At 35.3% G+C, this 15,215-nt stretch overlaps 1 protein-coding gene across 3 annotated transcripts in view; it reads left to right on the plus strand.

Moving 5' to 3' along the window:
- LOC127832463 (tyrosine-protein phosphatase 99A-like) overlaps window positions 1-15,215 on the plus strand; it is an 80,263-nt gene that overhangs the window by 2,775 nt on the left and 62,273 nt on the right. For all 3 annotated transcript variants that reach the window (XM_052357945.1, XM_052357946.1, XM_052357947.1), the window contains exons 2-4: window positions 3,032-3,123; window positions 6,348-6,497; window positions 13,233-13,433. In XM_052357945.1, coding sequence (XP_052213905.1) covers window positions 3,066-3,123; window positions 6,348-6,497; window positions 13,233-13,433 — 409 coding nt within the window. In that variant the 5' untranslated portion in view covers window positions 3,032-3,065. The remainder of the gene's footprint in view (window positions 1-3,031; window positions 3,124-6,347; window positions 6,498-13,232; window positions 13,434-15,215) is intronic.

Genomic DNA, 15,215 nt, shown 5'->3' on the forward strand with positions numbered 1-15,215 from the left:
CATTAAGCATATTAACAGTTATTGAAATTAAAAATATCAGCGACATCTTTTTAAAGACTAAACACCTTTTCAAGTATCGAATTTAACATGTCAATAAAATATATTAATACCAAAAAAGGTTTCATTTAATATTGTTCACATTAAACCTTTAAATGAAAGTGTCGCTTTAACTATTTTCCGTGTCTTATTAAGCCGCGAATCGTTTGCTAAAAACAGTTAACAAAAAGGGCTACACGTTCTAATTCTTAATGAAATACAAAAATAAGTATAACATAATTAATAAAGTCCATAAACACACACAGCAAGATCAAAGTTTTAATGGAAAACTAATATGACATTCCACGTAAGTTATTATTTTCGTCTAAATCGAATACTATACATAGAGAAACAATGTATTTATAACCGACCAATGAGGTAACATTATGCAACTTTCAATTTACACAGTGCTATATGGCAACAATATGGAATTTGAACAGTGGTAGTGTTTTAAGGTCTGGACTATCATTACTTGTAAGTTTGTATAAACATTTTTCTAATGCAATTAGTAAAATAATGTTTATATTTTATGTTTAATAATTTATTGCATGATTATTCTGTGCTGTTATATGAATTTGATACCGTTAAAGCTTCCGACATGTCGGAACGATGCTATTGCAAAATAACGTTAAACGATATGAGGTCGATGTAAATCGACCTCATATTTATAGGAGTATGTCATAGTCCAAATAATTAGACGTAATCTACCGATTACGTCTAAACGCCTAACGTCGTTTTCCTATAGCAAATTGATTTCAACTTAAACTTCAGTTTTTCTCGTTAAATCTTTGCTTATGCATAAAATTATCATTAATTAGACATAAATGTGAGCGATTACCTCTTAAATGTGTAAAAATTGTGCTTTTAAACCACTTTTGTACATTTTAAAAATAAACATATACAACACACAAAGTGTGTTTGTCGTTTATGGAATTCCATTGAATTATCTTGAACGAAATTATTTTTTGAATAGGTTACACATAACCAATTGTTGTTGTACAACAAACCAAATCACTTTTTAGCTTTCTGTACTCTTTAATTAAATGAAACCTATATGTGTGTGTTAAAACTACCAGTTGTATGCATCATTAATTGTTGCGCAACATTATGAAATGTATTCTTTAATAAAAATGTGGTTGACAGCAAACACGGAATAATACTTAAAGGGATCTTTTCACGTTTCGGTAAATTGACAAAATTGAAAAATGTTGTTTCAGATTCGCAAATTTTTTGTTTAAGTTATGATTTTTGTGAGGAAACAGTAATACTGAACATTAACCATGGTCAAATATAGCCATTATACGCATCTTTTGGCGATTTAAAAATCTGAAAATTATAAAGCGTTGCAACGCGAAACGAGTGAATAATTTGGAGAATTCTGTTTTTGTCGTTAAATTTTGTGAAACTACAAAGATTGCTAATATAAAGTTTAAAATAGGTCGCTTATACATACTTGGCAGGATGGCCGAGCGGTCTAATTGGTTTTTACTCCAGGACTCCGGGGATCACTGGTTCGTGCCCTGATGCGGGCTACTTTTTTCCCCTTTTTTAAATTTTATTTTTGATTGTTTACTGGAGCTTTTTAGATCCAATGTTTATATTTATCGATAAAAAGCATTTAATGACAAACTTCAAAACATGCCAAAAATCTGTGAAAAGGCCCCTTTAATAAAACTTTTTTTAAAAGAATATATGGTAGGTGTTTATTTCGATCTAATACGCCATATGAGGCCCACGAGAACAACATATTTTCATAAGAAATCAACAAAAATGCAGAAATACGCACCAGCCCTATGCTCACACGCACACACTCACAAGTAAACAAAACATACATAAACGTACATGAAAAAAATTTAAATCATGATTAAAGGTGGAGAAGCTCATTATGAGTGAGACATAATAATCATCGAAACATAATACTGATAATCGAATAGTTCATTAAAAGCGAAAAAAGTCTCCGACACTGTATTAATGGGCATACACTATACTTAAATCCTTTAGATAATTTACCCTTTGATGCCGTTAAAGCTTCCGACATGAATTCATGTCGGAACGATGCTATTGCAAAATAACGTTAAACGATATGAGGTCGATGTAAATCGACCTCATATTTATAGGAGTAGGCTCTGTCAATAAACAATAATGACTTTTAGTTTTAACTGGGCCTCTTAACTATACGCTACAGGCTAGTATTGAAACTGGTATATTGCAAAATATAAACACCACAAGAGTGTCATTTTTGTTAACTCAGAAAATGGCAGCATGCATTTAATTAAATTCTCTTGGCAGAAATGTTCAACACAACACAGCAAACACATAATTCCACGTCCTATCAATTCCTTGATTTTAAAAATTCTTTATGCACTTTACCACCTCCAATTATCAGCACTTCTGTTAATAGATGGGCATACATAACAGCCAAACACAAAATTTCTAAAATAGATGTATGACTGCGGCTTTTGCGTGTAATTTACACTACAACACCCATAAACGAAAGCACTTCTTATCCAGGATTTTTTATCTGATTTTGGGGAAAGGGCCTGACCTTTTTTGAGGGAAAAAATGCGTGAAACGCTGGATTTGGGGAAAATAAGGAAAGTCTTAAATAATCAATTTAACATATTTTACTGTTGTTAAAACAAATTCAAGGCAACAGATAATTTAATTATGCAATATGTTTCTATTTTCTACACAAGATCAGGTTAACTTATATATTTAAAGGTTAATTTTTTTCATGGGGGGTGGGGGAATGAAATCTAGGGGAAAATTCACCTGCTGAGGGGGATTAAAAATTAGAGGTGAAATGGCCGTTTTTCCACGGGTCACAAAGGAGGAAAAAACCTGTTATCCTTATCAAAATGATCTGACAATACAGATTGAGTGATATTGTAATCAAAATGCACAAAAGTCCTGCCATATATTATGTGCATCAAATACATTTTTTACCATTTCCATAAATAAATTTGTTTATGATTGTTTTTTGTGACTTTTTCAGGTATGAAAGATGTAGACCATGTGCTATCCAGACAATGATGTCTTCCAGTTTATTTACAGCAGCCCTGCTTCTGACCTTTATTTCTATAACAGGTTTAAATTTTTGACTAAAACTTATAAATATTTATATAAGTTACTGTCTTAACAGTTTGCTTACTTTTACAGAAGAACATTGAAATAACCTTATACTTTTAATTTTTAGCTTGGCTGTTTTCGGAGAAAACCCGAGGTATTGTCATAGCCAGCTCTTCGTCCGTCGTCGTGCTAAAACCTTTACATTGGCTCTAAAATCTAAGTGCTTCCACCTACAGCTTGGAAACTTACCATGTTGTACATGCACCTTGATGATTTCTACAAGCCACACTTATTTTTGGGTCACTAGGTCAAAGGTCAAGGTCACTGTGACCTCAAAAAAAAATTCTTACAAGCTTTCATTTATTCAAAACTGCACCCGCAGCCGAGCGTTAGCACCTGTTATGCGGTGCTTTTGTTTATTGAGTAATAAGTATAGACATTAAATAAAAAACTTTGAACTGGTTTTGTACATGTATAAGCTCTTCATCAGTGTTCGACACTAACTAATCTGAGTAAGGAGTCCTTTGGACTCCCTACTTAAAAAATTTAGGAGTCTGAACAGATTTCAGGGAGTCCAACAATCAGATACTTTGTATATACATTATTGTTCGAGTTATTTATTACACATGTAAATCCATGATATGTTTAATTCTCTTTCATGTTTGGTTTCAGATCGAAGTTCAATAATTGTTATCATATGTTATCTATCATTGCAACATTATTTAACACATTCCAATACAATTTAAGTTAATTATTGTAAGGTTCAAACAATATACATTTGTTAAGTATGCATTTATATGTATGCTTGCTTGTTAACATTGGGATTAGGGTTAAAAACCATAATCGGAGAATGATTCACATCTTACGGGTGTAACAGTCCATTGTTTCATTGCTTTATATATTTTTGCTCAATACTATTTCTAAGAAATTATAAATTTAAACAATAATGCGATTCAGAACAAAGTATTACTGGTCATTACTGACCACATTGGCAGAGTTGCATTCCCACATTTTAATCACTTTTGTCAAAACATCAATGTCTACAGGCAGTCTAAGCGTGTTTTCAAAACGCCTAACACTAATTCCAGTTTTGTCCGGATTTTCTGTTTGATATGTATAAAGTACAATAACTGTTTCAATAATTAGATTTCTACTTATCTTACAGACCGTAACAATATAGATGCAGCGTGTTTGATTTGAAATTAATTTAGATAAAATGTCAATTTAAAAATATTCGCCATATAATTTTATTAAAATTAACTACAAAACTTTTAACCAAAATTAAAAGATCGTAATGTTCTCTGCACTTATAACAAGGTGTGTAGACATACAAAAATCAATACATCCTCGCTTTACATGTGAATGACGTGGCGTTGTACATGCAGCATAATGTTCGCGCGCTTTTTATCGGAACAAAGATTAACATGAAATACATGAGCACTGTTGATTTGAAGATAGTATTTTGTTAATGTCACGTTAACATTAAAATTCGGAAGTGTGTTTCGGAATAAATTTTGTATTATGCTCATTGGATAATGCAACAAAGCATTCATAGTTGTGTAATGAGTTCAATGATAATTTGTTAAAACGCTTTACGTGTCGAAAAAAGTTGTTTTTGTATTATGCATGAAAAGCACAATTTCCACGAGGATTACACCCGGTTGGCATCATCAGTCTCTTAACTGGCAACAATTTTATCGTGGAGGGATACACCGTAGGGATAGATAAGTGTGATGGGTATAACAAAGTCAACGAACTGCAATTAACCTCTGAAATAATCAATTGATAGCGACACGTGGTTATTGACGCATTTCTAACTTCAGTTACTTGGGTCCATGAAATGTGCATTGTGTAAACAATTTCGGGTATTATGATGATTTGTATAGTGATAAGAGACTGTTCGGCGAAATCTAGATAGTTTAATTTAGCAAAAATGACTGTGAAAAAACCGGCCACGATCGAGTAGATCCGGAGTTCTAGAGTTGCCTTTTTACTACACGCAAGGTCTGCGACAGGGAAACAAAATAAATAATTCGGAATGTTTGTTTTTTGGTCGATGTGTTCAATCAAAATGTTGAGTGACATATGTTTTCGGATGTGCAAAAGTTCGGACATTCCGATCTTGAGATACGAAAAGTAAATCAATGGATTTTTTTATAATTGAAAGATGATTTTCAAGGAGTCCGACGGACTGCCTTGACACAAAAACAAGGAGTCCGAGTTCCATTTCTAGGAGTCTCGGACTCCCGTTAGTGTCGAACACTGTTCATTGATCAGAAACGCTGTTTTTTGGTCAAATTTGGGCTGAAATCCCCCCCCCCCCATTCCCAATATAAACAATGTATTTACATTGTATTTCCCCCAATTCTGAATTTAAGATTGAATTTTTATTTTACCATTTAGTTAATTTTCATATCCATCTCTATTAGTCGAGCCATAGTTAATATACTTCTGATAAAAATGATAATAGAGAATTACCAATATTTAAAATTTCTCCTAAACCATGCAGTTTTTCCCAATCCAAAAGGCCCCAGCCCCTTTCCCAAAATAATTCAAAAGACACTGCTTGAGTAGCAACCTAGCTCTTTTCAGTGTGATGAACTTATTTATTACACCAATTTCACTGTTGAAATTAAGATTGTTACTGAATATTTATGTCCAGTGCTCCAGCTAGGCCTAAATCAAAGGGCGCCGCGCCCTGCCCTCCGAACCTCCGCCCTGCCCCCCGAACCTCCGCCCTGCCCCCCCCCCCCCCCCCCCCTCCCCCCCCCCCAAAAAAAATTTTTTTTTTTTTTTTTTTTTTTTTTTTTTACATATGATTATTCATAAATCTCTTATTACATTGTAATTACTTTAATCCTTATTGTAGACATTATATTTGAATGGTTTAATAATAATGGGAATAATACAATTATTTATAACATATAAATTCACATGCAATAGGAAGCATTCCAGAAACACCCGCACGCTCGTACGTGCCCTTTTCACAAAATACTGCGCGTCGAAAGTGCCCTTTTGACAAAATACTGCGCGTCGAAAGTGCCCTTTTGACAAAAAAGCCCCCCTGCCCTTTTCAAATCCTAGCTGGAGCACTGATGTCATTATACTTTCCATTTATGGGAGTTACTGCGATGAGCAATGATTGAATAATAATTTATTTACATACTATACATGTTTGCATAAAAATTGTGAACATTATTTTATCTTTTTAATAGTTGAACATTTTTTTTTCTGCTTTATAGGTGGAAGCATTGATTTCCCGGTGACTCCAGGTGTGGTATATGGTGCTATTGGTACGAACGTGACAATAGACTGTGGCCTTACGTTTCCCAGTAATGAGGAGCTACAGCTACAAGTCTGGTACCACAATGGAATATGGATTCTACAAACAGGTATACAGTGCAGGCTTTTTCCGCTCCATTTTGGGAATACGCCACACTGGAATTTTGGGAATTTCGCGTTGTGAAAACTCCCATTTTTGGAAAAAAATTATTCGCAAAATTGGCTCAATTGGGAAAAATTATCGCATGTAAATAGTGTTTCTTATATTTCAAAGAAGCCGTTAACTGGTAAATTACGACTATTTTGATAACTTATTATTAAAAATTTACAAAGTATTATGAACATGTGAGATAAGTGCAGGTTTTTAGCTCACCTGAGCGATAGCTCGGGGTGAGCTATTGTGATCACTCACCGTCTGGCGTCCGTCCGTCTGTCTGTAAACAATTTGTAAACATCTTCTTCTACTAAACCATTGAGCCAATTTTAACTAAATTTCATGTGGAGCATCCCTAGGTCATGGGACAAAAGAATTGTTAAAAAAAATTTGATCACATAACCAAGATGGCCGCCATGACCATATATGGTAAAAACCTTAAAAAATCTTCTTGTCAAAAACCGCTCATCAGATTTTCAAAAAATTTCACAGGGATGAGCTTTGAAGGCTCCCCTGAAAAGTTGTTCAAAGAAATTTGATTCGTCAAAAAACATGGCCACAGGAGCTCGTTGAACTTTGCATGTTTATTCGTTTTTGCCTATTTTGTGAAAACTTTTAAAAATCTTCCACATTTTTTGTCCGATCCTTTCCAAATTTGCACAGTGTCTTTATATCAATGAGGACACGAACCCTACAAAAAATGAGCATTATTGGTCCATGAAGTACAGAATTACCTCCCCTTGAATTGAGAAAATGGTGTTTATGCAATAAAGTCCAAATTTTTCATCCAATTCTTTCCAAACTTGCACAGTGTCTTCATATCAATGAAAACTCGAGCCCTGTCGAAAATGAGCAACATCGGACCATTAAGTCCAGAATTATCTCCTTGAGATGGCAGATTTAGAAATAATTATAGTGTACTCTTTTTTCCAATTAATAGTGCTATTAGAGTAAAGGATTTGCTGGCTACAGGCCAGGTTTCTCTGACATGATTCTCTTCTGATGGCTTTGCTGCAGACCACATAAACCCTTAACCCAGAACAGTTAATTCTTTCTGCAAATGTTTGTGACTGTGGAAATCATTGAAATAAAAGGAGAAATTGCTGAAATTAGCATTTTCTCCATTCATCACAATGCTTCCTACCCTATTAAATCAGTTTCTTCTTATTCCATTATAATTTAATTTGTCGTCTGAATCCTCTTTCAATTTGGAAAAGGGTTAACTACCAGAAATCAATTAATGCTGTAGTTTTGTTGATGAGAAATTATTTTTCCTTTAAAATGGGAGGTGATTATTGCTTAGGAAATTGCTCTGGTAGGGTTGAATCATTGTGGGAAATTGAGAAATTGTTCAGTCCAAAATATGTTGATTGGTAAAGGGTTAAATGGATACCATTTTTAAAATGGGAGGTGATTATTGCTTAGGAAATTGCTCTGGTAGGGTTGGATCATTGTAGGAAATTGAGAAATTGTTCAGTCCAAAATATGTTGATTGGTAAAGGGTTAAATGGATACCATTTTTTTCCAAGTTACCCTTTTCCTTATGCGAACATGGGTTGCCTGTTTAGTGGATGATATCTTGTCAATTTTGAGAAAAAAGAGGAATCTCTTCAAAACAAGCAAAAATTCCTTTTATCTCAATGTTTAAGTCCACTTTTTAGCGTACCTGAGCAGATCATATTTTCCTCCTAAACCATTGAGCCAATTTCAACCAAATTTCATGTGGAGCATCCTTACGTCACGGGAAAAAAATATTGTTAAAAAAAATTTGGTCACATAACCCAGCTGGCCGCCATGCCCATATATGGTCAAAACCTTAAAAAATCTTCTCGTCAGAAACAGCTCGTCGGATTTTCATTTTTAGCTCATCTATTTTTTGAAAAAAAATTATGAGCTATTGTCATCACCTTGGCGTCGGCGTCGGCGTCTGCGTCGGCGTCGGCGTCCGGTTAAGTTTTGCGTTTAGGTCCACTTTTCTCAGAAAGTATCAATGCTATTGCATTCAAACTTGGTACACTTACTTACTATCATGAGGGGACTGGGCAGGCAAAGTTAGATAACTCTGGCGTGCATTTTGACTGAATTATGTGCCCTTTTTATACTTAGAAAATTGACAATTTTGGTTAAGTTTTGCGTTTAGGTCCACTTTTTTCAGAAAGTATCAATGCTATTGCATTCAAACTTGGTACACTTACTTACTATCATGAGGGGACTGGGCACGCAAAGTTAGATAACTCTGGCGTGCATTTTGACAGAATTATGTGCCCTTTTTATACTTAGAAAATTGACAATTTTGGTTAAGTTTTGTGTTAAGGTCCATTTTATTCCTTAAGTATCAAAGCTATTGCTTTCATACTTGCAACACTTACTAACTACCGTAAGGGGACTGTGCAGGCAAAGTTATGTAACTCTGACTGGCATTTGGACGGAATTATGGGCCCTTTATACTTAGAAAATTGAAAGTTTGGTTAAGTTTTGTGTTTTGGTCCACTTTACCCCTAAAGTATCATAGATATTGCTATCATACTTGGAACACTCGCAAACTATCATAAGGGTACAGTAAAAGGACAAGTTGCATAACTCTGGATGTCATTTTTACGGAATTATGGCCCTTTTTTGACTTAGTAACTTTGAATATATGGTTAAATTTTGTGTTTCGATCCACTTTACTTCTTAAGTATCAAGGCTATTGCTTTCAAACTTCAAATACTTTCATGCTATCATGAGGTTACTGTACCTGGCAAGTTGAATTTTACCTTGACCTTTGAATGACCTTGACTCTGAAGGTCAAATTATTAAATTTCACTAAAATTGCCATAACTTCTTTATTTATGATTAGATTTGATTGATACTTTGACAAAACTACTCTTACCTGACATACCACAATAGACTCCACCCAAACCATCGCCCGTGCCTCCCCCCCCCCACAACCCCCCCCCCCCCCCCCCTATTTTTTTTTTTTTTTTTTTTTTTTTTTTTTAAGATCATCTCACAAATGACCACCACACCCTCACATTATAACCCCCCCCACCCCACCCCCTCCCCAATTTTATTTTAAACGGTTAAAAAACAAAACTATTTATTTTGATTATTTTATGTTTGAAATACCGTCCAACCATCGCACCCAAGAATCACCCCCCCCACCCCCCCTCCCCCCACCCGAATCCCCCCCCCCCTATTTTTTTTTTTTTTTTTTTTTTAAGATCATCTCACAAATTACCACCACACCCTCACACTATACCCCCCCCACCTCACCCCCCCCCCATTTTTAACCAGGTTTTCCGAAGGAAAAAACTGGTTATTAGATTGGCGAATGTGGGCGGGCTGGCTGGCTGGCGGGCTGGCGGAATAAGCTTGTCCGGGCCATAACTATGTCGTTCATTGTCAGAATTTAAAATCATTTGGCACATTTGTTCATCATCATTGGACGGTGTGTCGCGCGAAATAATTACGTCGATATCTCCAAGGTCAAGGTCACACTTTGAGTTCAAAGGTCAAAAATGGCCATAAATGAGCTTGTCCGAGCCATAACTATGTCGTTCATCGTCAGATTTTAAAATCATTTGGCACATTTGTTCACCATCATTGGACGGTGTGTCGCGCGAAATAATTACGTCGATATCTCCAAGGTCAAGGTCACACTTTGAGTTCAAAGGTCAAAAATTGCCATAAATGAGCTTGTCCTGGCCATAACTATGTCATTCATTGTGAGATTTTAAAATCATTTGGCACATTTGTTCACCATCATGGGACGGTGTGTCCCACGAAAGAATCACGTCAATATCTCCAATGTCAAGGTCGCCACGACTAAAAATAGATTTAAAAAAAAAAAAAAACTTACAAAGGGGGTTAATTTTTTTGGTCATTTCAAAAGTTCAGTTTGAGTTTTCTCCCTTTATCAGATTTTTTTTTCACAATGAAAACCTGGTTTTGTGACAATTTTGTCCCTTGTTTTTTATGAAACGGTTAAAAAACACAAATATTTATTTTTATTATTTTATGTTTGAAATACCGTCCAACCATCGCACCCAAGAATCCCCCCCCCACCCCCCCCCCCCCCACCCCCCCCCCCCCCCCGCCGATTTTTTTTTTTTCCTTTTTTTTCGCATTTTTGGAAGAAAATGTAATAAATGACCACACCCCCACACAATGCACCGCTCTTCACTCCACCCCTCCCTCCTTTGTGATTGAAAATGAGAGTCCCTTCACCTTTAAAAAGAAAATAGATGAGCGGTCTGCACCCGCAAGGCGGTGCTCTTGTTTTTTACAGGGATGATCATTAAAGGCTCCCCTAAAAATTTGTTCAAGAAAATTTGTTTCTTGTCAATTACCATTGGGCCTAAGGCTATTAAATTTGTTCAGGTGAGCGATTCAGGGCCAATGTGGCCCTTGTTTAATCTGAATTTGGGGAAAGGCCTGGCTTTTTTTGAGGTGAAAAAAATCGTGCGAAGTGCCGGATTTTGAGGAAAATAAGGAAAGTCTTTAATAATCATTAACATATTTTACAGTTTTTAAAACAAATTCAAGGCAACAGATAATTTAATTATGCAACACTTGCTATTTTCTAAACCGGATCAGGTTTTTTTTTGGAATTGGGAATATTTTTTTTCAATTGGGAAAATAACAACCAGATTTGCATTGGGAATGGGGCCGAATTTCGGACCCGTGGCATAGGGCGGAAAAAGCCTGCAGTGGGGTAATGATTTCACATGCTGTCTTGCACAAGTGGCATGGTTTCACACAGTTTTTTTCACCGTACATAACAGAGGGCTTTTTAAATTGAAAAAAATATTTAAGTCCATTTAGTTTACATCTTAATCAAAGCTTACACCAGCTTTTTTATCTCCCAAATAAGCTTTTCAAGTGATAATTCTTCCCAAAATCAAAAGGTAAAGAGGAATCCCAATCAGAAGAGAGAAGAAACCTACAACAGGACAAGTTGTGCAGTTTTATTTTATGTTGCAGCTGCTTGAAAAATAATTGGGTTAACATTATTTGTATTTGAGATCTGAGGATACATGTTTTTTTGTTGTTTTTTTTGTTAAGGAATTAAAGACCAATGTTGTTTCTGAGTCTGAACACTTTAATATTTATGTTGCATCTTTCCATGGGTGATGGTTAAATTGAACCATTTCACCTAGCACATTTTATCCATCAGTATATTTTCCCTGACCTTTTTCTAATTTGTACTAAGAATCTGTTTAAAACATCTTTTTGTGACATGTAAAGAAGATGTCATTTTTAGCTCATCTAATTTTTGGAAAAAAATTATGAGCTATTGTCATCACCTTGGCGTCAGCGTTGGCGTCGGCGTCCGGTTAAGTTTTGCGTTTAGGTCCACTTTTCTCAGAAAGTATCAATGCTATTGCATTCAAACTTGGTACACTTACATACTATCATGAGGGGACTGGGCAGGCAAAGTAAGATAACTCTGGCATGCATTTTGACAGAATTATGTGCCCTTTTTATACTTAGAAAATTGAAAATTTTGGTTAAGTTTTGTGTTTAGGTCCATTTTATTCCTTAAGTATCAAAGCTATTGCTTTCATACTTGCAACACTTACTAACTATCATAAGGGGACTGTGCAGGCAAAGTTATGTAACTCTGACTGGCATTTGGACGGAATTAGTGGCCCTTTATACTTAGAAAATTGAAAATTTGGTTAAGTTTTGTGTTTTGGTCCACTTTACCCCTAAAGTATCATAGATATTGCTTTCATACTTGGAACACTCGCAAACTATCATAAGGGTACAGTAAAAGGACAAGTTGCATAACTCTGGTTGTCATGTTTACGGAATTATGGCCCTTTTTTGACTTAGTAACTTTGAATATATGGTTAAATTTTGTGTTTCGATCCACTTCTAAAGTATCAAGGCTATTGCTTTCAAACTTCAAATACTTCATGCTATCATGAGGGTACTGTACCTGTCAAGTTGAATTTTACCTTGACCTTTGAATGACCTTGACTGTCAAGGTCAAATTATTAAATTTTGCTAAAATTGCCATAACTTCTTTATTTATGATTAGATTAGATTTGATTGATACTTTGACAAAACTACTCTTACCTGACATAGCACAATAGACTCCACCCAAACCATCCCCCGTGCCCCCCCCCCCCCCCCCCCCCCCTCCCGAATCCCCCCCCCCCTCCTAATTTTTTTTTTTTTTTTTTTTAAGATCATCTCACAAATGACCACCACACCCTCACACTATACCCCCACCCCCCAATTTTTTTTTTGAAATGGTTAAAAAACACAAATATTTATTTTTATTATTTTATTTTTGAAATACCGTCCAACCATCGCACCCAAGAATCCCCCCCCCCCCCCCCCCCCCCCACCCCCCCCCCCAATTTTTTAATTTTTTTTTTGCATTTTTTTCCGCATTTTTTGAAGATAATGTAATAAATGTCCACACCCCCAGACTATACACCCCTCTTCACTCCACCCCTCCCTCCTTTGTGATTGAAATTGAGAGTCCCTTCACCTTTAAAAAGAAAAAAGATGAGCGGTCTGCACCCGCAAGGCGGTGCTCTTGTTTTATTTATTTTGTAAATTGAATTTTTAACAAAACTGCTGTCCATCTGTTCTTGATATTTTACGTTCAGAACTTCAGAGATTTCGGAATGTATTAAGGGACTACATATCCCTAGAAAAAAGGCTCTCAATAAATATTTCTTCTTTTTTTCAGGATTTGATCGCCAGACAAAAACCAGTGATACAGCCCCAAAGGGAAAGTTCAGTCTTCTAGATGACAAGTACACACTCCATGTACATTCTGTAGTGTCCTCTGACTCTGGCTTTTACATTTGCAAGAAATCATTCACAAAGAAAGACTTGCAAGGCGTAAAATTTTTGGACGAAAATACCACAACTGAACTCATAGTACAAGGTGAGTTTTTTGTATAAGAATTTGTATGTATTGTTTGCAAGAGTGCATAGGCTTTGTGTAGTCCGCAATATTTATTGGTATTCAATCAGAGTGTGAATTTGTATGTACATGTATTTTATAATTATAAATTGATATTGATGCAATCATGATATATGTGTTTGTTTATTCCGGTCTCTAGTAGCAATAATTTTTGCCATTTTGTAAAAAATTGTTGTCACTTTAATAATACATGTATTGAGCCATTGGTTAAATGGTTAACATATATGGTGCCATACCATGATAGATACTTTTATATCACATTTGAAGGCATACTGGTAAACTGTTTTCAAATATTGTAGCACCACAGTGTTTACAATAAAGAAGTAACAGAAATAATAATAATAATTTCTTTAAAAAAAAAGAAGTAAAAAAAGTTGTCAACAGTTACTGTTGACACTTTAAATATAATTATATTTGCCACCTTGAAAATTGTCTCCTTTGGCCACAACTGCAATAGGTAGCAATAGCTTTTTCATGCCCCCGGATCAAAAGATCGGGGGCATATTGTTTTTGGCCTGTCTGTCTGTCATTCATTCATTGTGTGTGCCCCAAAACTTTAACTTTGTTTAAGTTTGGTCATAACTTTTTAAATATTGAAGATAGCAACTTGATATTTAGCATGCATGTGTATCTCATGAAGCTGCACATGGTGAAAGGTCAATGTCATCCTTCAAGGTCAAAAGTAAAAAAATACAATCCAAGGGATGTAATAAGCTTTAAAAGGGAGATAATAGCTAAACCTGCCAAATGATATATTGAAATTTTATTTCAAAGTGGCGCAATAGGGGGTATTGTGTTTCTGACGAACACATCTCTTGTTATTATATACCTTTCTCTTATTCAACAACTGGAAACAACTGGGAAGCCAATAATATTGGTAGCTGTGTATATTTCGCTAGCTATGAAGTATGGCTGAGGCATGAAGTGAGGACCCAGAGTGTGTCCCAGCCAGGACTCCATCACTGGCTCAAAACTTTCTGGTGCCAAATTTACCTTTTAACCCTTTACCACTTAGATACATATTTTGACGCATTTGTAGTCGCTCAGAAAGTTAAATTTATTTAAAGACCGTTCTTACTGGATTCAAGTTTTAAAGACTTCATTTCCAACCCTTATATACTGATGAGCAGCAAACAGCATAAAACCTGAACAGACTGCGAGTTACTCGAAGGCTGTTCTGGTTTTATGCTGTTTGCACATAGCCATTTTCACTTTGCTTCTAAGTGGGAAAGGGTTCATGTAGTCAAAATACACAGAATCAAATGACACATATCTGGTGGGGATTCTGGTGATGTGTTTGTGAAACTTAACTTATTTGGTTTTGGTGCAAATACAGTAATTATGTCTATTTACAAAGAATGTTGTCACAAGTTGATTGTGATTTAGAATATATTAGTTCTTTGGATCTCAATTAAATGTACTATTTTCATTTTAAGTGCAAGATACATTTTGTGTTTAATTGCTGATTACAACTACAACCAAGTAAATAATACCTAACATAGCGCGTGGGGTTATTTCGTTGGATAGCACACAGTGTGTAACATGTTCTGGATGTAGTCTGCGGTAAAATGTTGTTTCACCAGATTTGTCTAATTGATTTGAAATCCTTGTTGTTTGCTTTTTTTATGAAGAAAGAATATTTCATAGGTGTGTACAGCTTCATGTAGTTTTGCAAATGGCAGAGTGAGCTTTACTAACCTTTGGGAGTACCATATTTACTGTAATAATCTTGTTTCGAAATAT

Source organism: Dreissena polymorpha, chromosome 5, assembly GCF_020536995.1.
Source record: "Dreissena polymorpha isolate Duluth1 chromosome 5, UMN_Dpol_1.0, whole genome shotgun sequence".
NCBI classification, from domain to species: domain Eukaryota; kingdom Metazoa; phylum Mollusca; class Bivalvia; order Myida; family Dreissenidae; genus Dreissena; species Dreissena polymorpha.